The 11,614-nt window shown below is 34.0% G+C and overlaps 1 protein-coding gene across 2 annotated transcripts; it reads right to left on the bottom strand.

Moving 5' to 3' along the window:
• Window positions 1-1,683: 1,683 nt before the first annotated feature.
• On the bottom strand, window positions 1,684-7,837 carry LOC25489911 (protein DCL homolog, chloroplastic). Of its 2 annotated transcripts, none has more exons than XM_013606264.3 (3): window positions 7,421-7,831; window positions 7,223-7,337; window positions 1,684-2,216 (listed from the first exon to the last, which is right to left on the bottom strand). In XM_013606264.3, exons 1-3 carry the CDS (start codon window positions 7,741-7,743, stop codon window positions 2,046-2,048), a joined length of 609 nt encoding a protein of 202 aa, XP_013461718.1. In that variant the 5' UTR covers window positions 7,744-7,831; the 3' UTR covers window positions 1,684-2,045. The 2 variants fall into 2 exon arrangements, with proteins under 2 accessions (XP_013461718.1, XP_039687717.1); XM_039831783.1 differs by lacking the exon at window positions 1,684-2,216 and adding an exon at window positions 6,817-6,999 and having other exon boundaries at window positions 7,421-7,837.
• Window positions 7,838-11,614: the final 3,777 nt, after the last annotated feature.

The following is an 11,614-nucleotide window of genomic DNA, read 5'->3' as shown; positions in this document are numbered from 1 at the left end:
GACAGGGACTAAAAATGTTGACGGAAAATTTTATAAGGACTAAAAACACTAACGGAAAATTTTATATGGATTAAAAAGTGTAATTTATTTTTATAGGGGCTAAAAACAAAACTGCAGATATTTATAGGGACCAAAAACTTAATTAACCCTTTAATTTTTATGCATCAGATGCATTATTTGAACAACTGTTTATATGAAAATTTATGAGACAACAATACTTTTATTAATGGAATCCTTAACCATTATCATTAGGATACTCGTTAGCAAGACTCATAAAAGTACATATTGATACTAAAACCAAAATAGTAGAAAGAGAACGTAAAAACATAACAGGTATATAAAAAAAAAAATTGTCACAAAATTATCATAAATTGGTTACACAAATATCATCTCTCTATGCACAATTATTGTAAAGTTTTTACACCTTTAACGGATCACATTCCATCATGTAACTTTAGAGGTAGTTAGATAAAAGTCAAACATTTTTTATTGATACAACTTGTAATAAAACATAGTGTAAAATTTCTTTGAACTATAATGGTCAATGACAAATGAATTTGGGCCTCGTTGATTTGATTTTTGAAAATAAAGAACTATATTTTTATGGACAAATCACTTTTATTACTTGAGTACTCTTATTATATGGTTGTAGTGTTTGTTTCGGATTTTTTTTAAAAACCTCTATTTTGTAAAAAAAAAAATCATTTTTTGGGTGCATTTGTTTTAGCTATTTTTAGGGGATAAAATTCTATTTTTTCAATAAAAAACTATTTGTCATTTTTAAATGTTGTTGTTTAGGCCTCAAAAAAAAGTTTGTTAAGGATTAAAAAATAATAATTCAAATAGCACAAATCACTACTAGTTTGAAATGAGGATACTAGTATTATCATTGATTCCTTAATCAAAAATATTACTCCATCCGTTTCAAAATGAGTGTCACTTTAGTCAATTGCACACATATTAAATAATTGAATAAAGTAGTCAAATGTCATAGCAATTTTACCAAATTATCCTAATCAATTATTCGTTTGTTTTTCATTAAAGAAAAAAAATAATATTTTGGAAGTACTGTAACATAGTATTATTTGAAGGGTACAATTGAAAATAAAAAGTTATTATTGCATTGAAAACTAAAAATGACATTCATTTTAAAACAATTTTTTTTTTACTAAAACGACATTATTTTAAAACGGATAGAGTATCATTGATATTCACCCGAAATTTATGTGTTTTTTGACTAATCAAGGCAAAATACCGACAGAAAGATTACTTGTCGAGGGATTTAGAAACATTCAGCTTAAAAAATCTAAAAGTAGGTCAATCAGAGTTTCCCCCCGTTTTGACTCATCCTTAGTCCTACCTAGATAGGCAACCTGCCCTAACTTAGCATGATCCTTTTGACTCGCTCATGCCCTACATTAACCACTCCCAAATGACCCGTGACTAACATAACGAGACATAGGACACCTCAATCAAAATCCAGAATGAGAATAATCCTAGACTTCCCGTTGATTTTACTAAAGTTTCCAGACTTCTGTGCAATTTTACTCTTCAATAGTAGCATTCGCTACCATGACTCTTGAGCGACATGATGGTGATTCTCTATGAATGAATTCACATTCCACGCCAAAGCGTCCTCTAGAATTTTATTAAGTAGTTAAAAAACCAATGCTGAAGAGAAGAGACCATGAAACATTTTAAAATGTTGCAAGACTGAAAAAGGACATGAATAGTAGTGAATTTCTTATGATACAGAGGGAGGTGGTAAAGCAACAAAATTTCATTCCTCACTGCCTACCACTCACCCAATAACCAATTTCTTCATCCCCAGCAAAGTGTTCCGCAAGTGTACGAAGTAAAGTTTTCGGTTCAATTATTTTACATTCCCTTCTAAACAAGCTTGATGTTGCAATCAATGATTATCTGCTACAATTGACAATCTGTGTAAGCCACCGAAAAACTGTGGGATGAGGGGGATATATGTGTGAAGTAGTCACAATATCAGATACTTGCATATAAAAGTAAATGATTCCACTATATATACATCAACTACTCCCGCGCTTAAGGTGTTCTCGAATAAACCTTTCAGCATGAGCAGGGTACTTCTTTTTAATGTATTCTCGAAGGCACTTCTGATATGAGAAATCAATCCAGCCACCATCAGTTCTTACAACAAAAAGACACCTTGAGTGTCGAAATTGGGGATGACGGTCAACCTGCAAGAAAAGTAAGTCACATAAGCATTGACAAGCAAATCCAAACAATAATAGTGTAATCAATGATCTTAAGGTCAGTTGATGTTTTAAATAAATGGGAAATTATAAGAAGAAAAAAAATGTAAAGCAAATTTTATAATTTTAAGAAAAAATTTTGGGCATGCGTGACAAAGACCACAAACTCCCACTGGATTAAAGGTCACAACTATCAATAATCAATTGACTAGAAGGGGAATGGTCTGCAGAACTGAAGATCAAACAAAACAAAAATCAAATTAAACAATAGAGGAGAAAAGGAAATCAAAATGTGAAATGTTGATATTTGGGTGACACCAAGTTTCATCGGAACAAGGGATATCTTCCTCTCAAGTCTTTGACTAATTAGCATAAACATGATTTCATCAAATGAATTGTGTGATCGGGACAGCCAACAAAGGCATAAGTTATTAGAAGTATAAAATGAGAACTCAAAATATCTAAAAAATAAAAATTCACAAGGATGCAGCACAGATACTTCGCTATACTTGAAATGATAACACCTTGTTTTTAGCTGATCAGAAATCAAACTTATTTATGTTGCACTCTTTCTCAATGATGATTTTGGTTACACAGAAATGACATAGCTTACACATTACTTGTATTTTGAAAGAAAGTCTGTATCAATATCAATGTGACAAGGGGAGTTAATTGGGTCAGTTTGAAAACTATTAGACATCAGTTTGTGATTAACTGGGGGAATGAAACTAAAAGTACCTAAAGTATAAATAAGCCCAACATTTTTTTGAGTCTATAAACAAGGCTGATGCCTAAATAAAGATTACAATTTTCTGACTTTATTAGTACATCAATTGGCTTTTGTTCTAACAAGTGTAAAATCTAAAAAGATTATATGGAACAAACTATTAGTTGGAGACACACAAGACAAGATAGGATTAAGAGTGAAAACTACAATAGAGAGGAAGTAGTGCGGTAGCATCTATTGTAGTAAAGATGGTAGAGTCTCATCTCATGTGATTTGTGATTTTATAGAAAATACTTGTAGAATCACCAGTCAGGAGGATAGACCGAGTGGAGAATAGTCCCACAGAGGTAAAAGAAGATCACGAAAAACCATAGGTCCAACCATTGAGAATGTCAGAGTTATAAAAGTAATAACAAAAGAAAAAGGAAGTTTATTCAACCTTGTAGTTTTATTGATAGTAAAACGATAGGGAGATATAGGAGAGAATACTCTCCTGCGCCGGTTTACGACAGTCAACTAAGAAAATGCCAAAGATCCTTTCAGAGGGGAAGGAATTCCTTATTTATTGACTTCCTTTAAAAGGATCTGAGAGCGCTAACCTAACAGAAAAACAACTAAACAACAAACATAGGAGATTGCTAAACAAATAAGTAATAACAACAGAATAAACTAAATACTAAAGCTACTAACAAACACTTAGGCTTACATTATTTTCCTGTGTGATCTATGGTAGGACATTATGGAGTTGTTTAATCCGTGTAGCCAATCCTACCTAATGGGACAAGACCTTTTATTGTTGTTTTTGTACTTGTACATCAATGTGCATTTGAATAGGTTCAACAATAGAGACGTGAATCAGTATCACCCTTCCCACCAACAAATTCAAGAATTAAGGGATAAGGAACGTTGAATTGATGGCTAATAGCAAAGAAGTTGGACCAAAGATATGCATGGAGCTGGGAAAGAAAGGTATAAGATGACTCAAGAAGAGGTTATTGATATCATGAGATCACGACAAGCATGAAAACACCAAGCCACTAAAAACTTTCTTATAACTACAGGACTAAAGCAGAGGTGATTATTGAGCCCTTATTTTCTTACCTTAGTTCTAGATGCGATTACTGAACATATCTATCAGACTTGTCACACCGTATGATTTTTTGCATATGATGTGGTCATAGTTGGAAAATAGAGAAAAAATAGAGATCTAGATTCTAGAGTAGTGGAGAAAGGCCTCAGGAGCAAGTGAATTTCATTTAAGTTGAATTAAAACAGGGTAATGGAGTATAAGTTAAGTAGGATGTGTGCATTCTTGTTTAAAAGTAGCAATTGACAAACTATCATATCACAAGTCTCACAGGTGAAGTATCTAGGGTTCATCATATAAAGTTACAAAAAAAAATAAAGAAAGATATCAACCATGGATTCAGGCAAGGTTACTTAAATAGAGGTATGCTTCTATCAGTTCTATGTAACTAGTAATATTTTATTGTCCACTCAAACCAAAAGAAAGATTATATTGTATGGCTATAATACTACCAACATTGGGAATGGATATTGGATGGTAAAATGCCAACAAAAAAGTAAGTTCACTATTGTAGAAATGAAAGTATTGCAATAGATATGTCAGTGTAGAAGACAGGATCAAACATTAAATCATTAGAGAGATTACATCCAAGAAACAATGGCTAGTATGTTCCTCTAGTTCCCAAATATTGATTGGAAGTTCTTTTGATGATTCCCTTGTGTAGAAGATGCATACAAATGGGAATAATACCATGGATTTCTCTTCTTGGGAAGACCTAAGTCTTGGGAAGAATTTGATTTTCCTTATCTTCTTCCATAACCTCTCTGGCTATTTCAATCTCTCAAAAGCATATCATATCCCTGAAGGCTTGAACATTTTATATAAATTTTCTTTTGGGTGCTTTGGTGGAAGCTAATTTATAAGCAACTTTTAAGAAGTCCAGTATATTTTATCCCCTGTATGCAGGGAGTCTGGATTGATGCGGGTCAACATAGGGGAAAAAAAAATTCAAAGCAACACTAAGAAGCAAGAATGAAAGAGAAATTTTTTGTCTGAGCTATATTTCAATCAAACTCTTCATTCTAACCTATTTGCTTCTTTTCTCAGATAGCTAGAAAAATTAACAAAAGCAAAACATCATGCAGACCCGCCAATGATCCTCTTTCCACCCTCTATTCTATAAGGAACCCCAACCAACTTAGCCGATAATGAACAATACTGACATTGCCCTTGTTTAAAAAAGAATAACAGAATATATAATCAACAAGCTCTTTTGGCTCTTGTTTCACTTGTAATGACCGGACGGATCGTATGTGAGGGATTATTTAATTTGCTTCATTATGTACTATCATATGTTGAAGCTCCTGGCCTGTTGTGTAGTTTTCAGAAACTTGTTATATCATATATCTTGAGCATTGCAACCGGGAAGCATTGGGTCAGAGCAGGGAGTCGGAACCAGAAAATTTATTAAGGGTGGCGTAAATTTAACATGTGTGGGTCTTTCTTTTGTTGTTTGGTAAAATTAAGTCATAAGCTAGCTTATAGCTGAAAAGCTAGTCAATAGCTGAAAATCTAGCTTATAGCCGATAGCTGCAAGCTTATAGCTGAAAAGCTAACTGATGAAAATTAAAGTGTTTGGTAAAATTAGTTTTTGAAGTGACGGACAAATTAGTTTTTTGAAGTGACGACAAATTAGTTTTTGAAGTGACGGACAAATTAGTTTTTTTATTTTGTTTATAAAAAAGAATAAAATAATATTAAAGTTAAAAATGGAAGAAAATATAAAAAGCTATAAGCTATGAGCTTGAAAACAAGCTAAAATAGCATCTGAAGAAAAGCTATAAGCTAATGAAAAAATCTTGTTACCAAACACATAATTTTATCAAACAAGCTTATAAGCTAATCTAATAAGCTAGCTTATTTGCATTACCAAACATAGCCATAGTCATAATATTTGGACCTTGGGGTGGCGACTGCCCCTAAATTCGTACACCTAGTTCCCTACACGGGTCAGAGCTGAAAATATGACAATGATTATGGGAGTCTTCAGCATTTTCAAATCAGCATAAGTCATGACAAATTATAAGTATACCTTGAAAATTAATTTACCCACCTTGTTTGCTAACAAAGCTTATCGCAGCTAATCCAGTGATTTTTTCAGCAACTTATTTTATCACCCCCACCAAAATTTATGTACCAATCCTCCCAACCAAAAAAAATGAATATTAATATAACCCTACACTAAAAATAAGTAACTGCATCTTAAAACCAATAGGCATAGCCAAAATACTAAAGTTTTTCTTTTGTTGTTGAAAATTTTTTACAAGGAGGGAAGGTTGTCCTCCTACTCTATGTTCAGAGTATTCTTCCGCACATAAATAGAGAAGACATCTAATGTTCAAAATTCAAATTCAATATGAGTAGAATTAGTACCGTTTAAGATAGTATTCTTGAACTAAAAATTATTCGTAATAAATGTAAGCCGTTTATCTTATTAATACAACTAAAGCTGGCAACACAATCGCAAGAGTAGCATTTTCTATGCATCATTAATCATTATCATGATAATCATGATTTGAATATAGCTCAAGATATCACATAAACAGTTCACCATTAATAACAATAATAATCAAACACTAATTCAGGAGGAAGTAGATTAAGAGCCTGTTTGGATTGGCTTATTTGAGCTTATCTACTGGCAAGTTTTGTGAGACTGTTTTGGAGAACTTATGAAAAATTTAATAAGCTTTTTTCAACTTATTTTCATAACTTCTCCAATATAGCTTATAAAAACAACCTATAGCATATACAAAAACAATTTAATTAAGTGCTTATCATGATAAGTGCTTGTGCTATAAGGTGAAAATAAGTTGTTTATCCAAACAGGGCCTTAGTATCTGTTTGAATTGACTTATCTGAGTATGAAGCACAAATACTCCTCGGATTAGGCGTGCACCTGTGTCGGATATGTATGGTGTCTGACACCGTGTCTGAGCTTCATAGTTTGAGTCTATCTACTAGTATAACCACATGTAAGACTATTTGAGAGAACTTATGAAAACAACTTATGTCATATCCATAAACTGTTTTCAGCTTATTTTTATAAGTTCTGCATGGTATTTTATGAACACAACAAACTTATAACTTATATTAAAAAAGTTCGACTTTATTTTATATTTTTTCTAATATAACTATCTTATACAGTATATAATAAGCGCTTATGCTATAAGTGCTTACCATAATGGATTCAAGACCACATCCAATCTTATCTTCAGAGTGTGGATGATAAGCAAGAAGCTTTTCCACTACAGTTTTCTCATCCTCCAAAGTTAATGTCCCTCCATCCATATACCTAGCACACAAAATCAAATTCAATAAATCAATAAAAAAATAAAATTGCAATTCATTGAAATCAAGACAGAAGACGAATTTTACTTTGATGAATGAAGAATTTCCTTAGTAAGCACAATAATAGGTTCAATATCATTGAAAATCTCATCTTCTTTATCCTTCCATTTTCGATAATCAGATTCCTCATCCTCCAAACGGAAGTTACTCGACGGGAAAACATCTCTCCGGTTTAACGTGTTGCTAACGGAGTTAGGTTTGTCGTTTGGTTTTTCCGACGGTGGATTGATGGCGGCGGCGCTGCACCATAGCCGGTGGCGCGCCGTAACGGTTCTGACGGTGAAGTGTTTGTAGTTATGGAAACAAGCGCGAAGTAACAGAGCTTGTCTTAGAAGAAGTGGTGCGGCCATTTAGATTTTTTTTTAGGGTTGGATTTTTTGTTGCGTTAATTAATGGAGTAATGATAATGTAGATTGAGTGAGAGTGAGACACTCCTTACTATGTCAGGTCATTTTCAAACCATCACAATGTTTTAAAAACCGGACCAAAGATTGAACTAGTGAGACCTCTGGGTCAAGGTTTAACCGGTTAAACCGCGGTTGAATCGGATAATTAAAATAATGAACAAATAACAATAATAGATAAATAATGTTTAAGAATAGTGAATAATTTTGGGTTTATATTCCTAAAAAACATTCGATCTTTGGCTGCCAATGCCTTATTTTACGACTATTACTTTTCCAACCATATGACCTTTTCCCGCGCCCTGTAAAGTTTTCAAAAATGCCCTTGTGAATTTCGAATTTTAAAATCCGGATTCATGTTTACTATTTCGGATTTTATAATCCAGACAATTCTTATGTATAATCAGTCTTCGGACTCCCTCACATTTCAGCAGTTTTGAGTTTTTCTTTTAAAAACAACAAAAAAACTAAGTAAAAAATGCTAAAAACATGTCAAATAAAATCATAAAAATATAAAAATAGCACCAAAATAAAACTAATGCAAATTTTTTCGGATTTTTCTGAGAATATGAAAAATTAAGAAAAATGAAAAATGGGTCAAAACGATGAAATTTTGGATTTTGAGGGCGGGATTTTTTCTGATTTTCTGGGCAAGTTTCGGAGCAATCCGATCAAGTAGCCCGAAAATTCGGTTTTTAACTAAGAACAGGTAACAATGGCCCAAAACAGAAGGATGAGAGTTAGGAAGATTAATATTGTCCCTAAAATGATTGTCCATGTTACAAACATGTTTAGAATTTGTGCTGATACAGTTCGGATGCGCCCTATTTTTTGAAGTTTCCGGATTACAAAATTCGGAAAAACCCGTTACTCATTTTTTCACCCTTTAACAAAAGAAAACATCATTCCAGATTATATAATCTGGAATGCTCCGAGGGTAATTTTCGAAAAGAATAGAGCGCGCTAGGAAAGGAATAAGGTGGGAAAAGTGATGCTCTTTACGGTACTTTGAGCCCATCCCATTATTTGGAAGTCCAAGCCCACTTATATATGACAATGATACTGTAACCCTAACATTACTCACAAATTCTTCTCAGCCGCCACTTCTCTCCTCTCTTCCTCTTTTACAGATAGATCACAGCTTCTTTCTTCTTCTCCTTTTGAATCCACTTATTTGTTTATGCAACAAACTTTGCAGAACATGAAGCATTAACTGGATTGAAACTCAAATTTCAAACAACAATTTCCTTCCTTCCTATTTCAGCCACAATGAATGGATGTGAGGTTCGATAGCAGTAGAGAAGATAAATCGCTGAAAAAGATACAGGAAAGGCAAAACAAATTGATTTTTTTTATTAAAACTGTGAACCGAACGGTTTTCCAAAACCAGGTTCGGTTCAACAATCCTTCCGATTTTGAGCGGTTCCTGTAACGCCCTAGTTATTTATTTAATTATTTTATTGTGTGGAGTATATATATATATATTATTATATATGATGTTGGTGATTTATGTGGAGTATATGCATGTATTTATATATATGTGATTTTTGGATGTTCTATGTGATGCATTATTTTAATATATGGTTTATTATATAATAATTAGATTAAGTGTGAAATAATGATTATTTTGGAGTTTGGGAAATAATAGTAATTATTAGAAGTTATGGGGAGTTAAGTATAATTAAAGGGAGTTACATTTTGGTGGGAGGTTAATACAGAGAAGTTAGAATTAGTTTTTACGTAGAAGCAGTTTTGGGAGAAAACAAGAGAAAACCAGGAGCAAGAGAGAAGAACCAGAGGAACCCTTTTTGCTGCACATTTCTTCTGCAAATTTAAGGTAAGGGTGGGATTTACTTCAATAGTGTAGATTTTAGATTCTGATTTTGAGTTTGACAGGTTTTGGTAAAAATTGGGGATTTTGGGTTTTATGATGAAATGGTAGTTTTGATGTTGTAAGCATGAATTTGATGTTAGAAATAGGTTCTAAGTGCATACAGAAAGTTAATTTGCATCTGTAAACTGATTTGGGGAGTGATTGGAAGAAAAATGGGATTTTTGGGTAAAACCAGTTTTCTGCCCGTACAGAAGTTCATCGCTCGCCTCGCGAGCAACTGTGCTCGCCATGGCGAGTGAGCAACTTCATCGCTCGCCTCGCGAGCAATCCAACTCGCCATGGCGAGTAGCCCAGATTAAAACTTGATTTTTGAAAAGTTGTTATAAGATGTTTTGGGGATGGTTTAAGGTACCTAGATGATTTTAATGATGATTGGTGAAAGTTTTAGGTTAAAAAGATTAATAGGAAGCTTAGAATTGGAGTTTGAGTGAGAAAATAGCATTTTTCCCGAGAGCACCTAATTTTCACTCGCCTCGAGTTCGCCTTGAACTCGCCATGGCGAGCTAGTGTTTTTGTGAACTCGCCATGGCGAGCAGATGTGCTCGCGAGGCGAGCTACTCAGTTCCTGTATGTTGAATTTCGTGCTTGAATGGTAGTACCTTAATGTTGTTGTGTTGAGCATAGTTTCATGTAATTATGCATTATTGTGGTTGTTTTGATTGCTGGATTGATGATTGCTGATGATGAATGAAATGTATGCAAAGTAATGAATCATACATGTTGTTTAAGTCGAGTCACATGGAGTTGCATTGCATGGTCAGTTGTATGTGGATATACACAAGTAGGTCCATTGCATATGCATAAAACAGCGGTGAGGGCTTCGGTCCTGGAGTACTAGTTGCTCAACAGCGGTGAGGGCTTCGGTCCTGATGAATGCTTTAACCATTCAAAAGCGGTGAGGGCCTCGGTCCTGATTGGTACCACATGCATTATTGCATTTCATTTAAGAAGTCTAAGATGGTGTCTTAGCAGTGGTCATGTCATTGCATGAGTCTTAGTGGTTATTCAGTTGTTATCTGATAAGATGATTTGGTGTTGAATAGGTGATATATACATATATATAATACTCAATGTGATTATGGTGTGGTTGATGTTGTTGATGCTTGTGGCTTATACCTTTATATGTTACAAGATAATGTGTTGTTGATTAGGGTGTTAGATTCAATTGATGATTTTAATATCTATATTTATTGTTGTGAATCTCACCCCTTCTGCTTGAAAACGTTGCCCTTCCTATGGGTAACTTGCAGGTGATCCTGAGTAGTAGGTGGTGGCTCAAGAGTCGTGTCTAGGGCTCTGATACGTGGGATGGGAACTGTTATTTATATTCTTGTTGTTTCTTTTCCATGTATCGAATTTTGAATTTGTGATGAGGAGCCTTTATTGTCTTTTGAATAATGTTGTTGAATTAAGCTAAGGCCTTTAATGCCGTAGGATGTTGTTGGATTGAAAACTATTCCGCTGCTATGTTTTCATATTTTATCAAGTGGTTTGATTAAATAGTTTTATTTTCTATTTAAGAAATTTGAAATTGCAATGTAGCATACCCGTTTGGTGAAATACTCTGATGATTATTGTTATTTATTTACTTTTGGGTAACGGGGTGTTACAATTTGGTATCAGAGCAGGTTGGTCCGTCCGGCCAAGTAGTAGAGTCTTGTTGAGCCACCTAGGATAGAGTGTCAACTTTATTGTTGCTTTTTGTTGTTGTTCTGAGTTGTTGTTTGTCGTGTAGAATCTCGAGATGACTGGAAGTAGTGATGCTGCTCTTGTTGCTGCGCTTGAGGCTGTAGCTCAAGCTGTTCAACAGCAACCTAAGGCTGAGACTGGTGGTGATGGAACCAGGATGCTTGAGACTTTCCTGAGGAATCATCCACCAACTTTCAAGGGTAGGTATGATCCTGACGGTGCTCAGAAGTGGCT

This window comes from Medicago truncatula, chromosome 3 (genome assembly GCF_003473485.1).
Source record: "Medicago truncatula cultivar Jemalong A17 chromosome 3, MtrunA17r5.0-ANR, whole genome shotgun sequence".
Lineage (NCBI taxonomy): Eukaryota > Viridiplantae > Streptophyta > Magnoliopsida > Fabales > Fabaceae > Medicago > Medicago truncatula.
The sequence above is the reverse complement of the archived record's forward strand: the minus strand, read 5'-3'. Positions and strand labels throughout refer to the sequence as shown.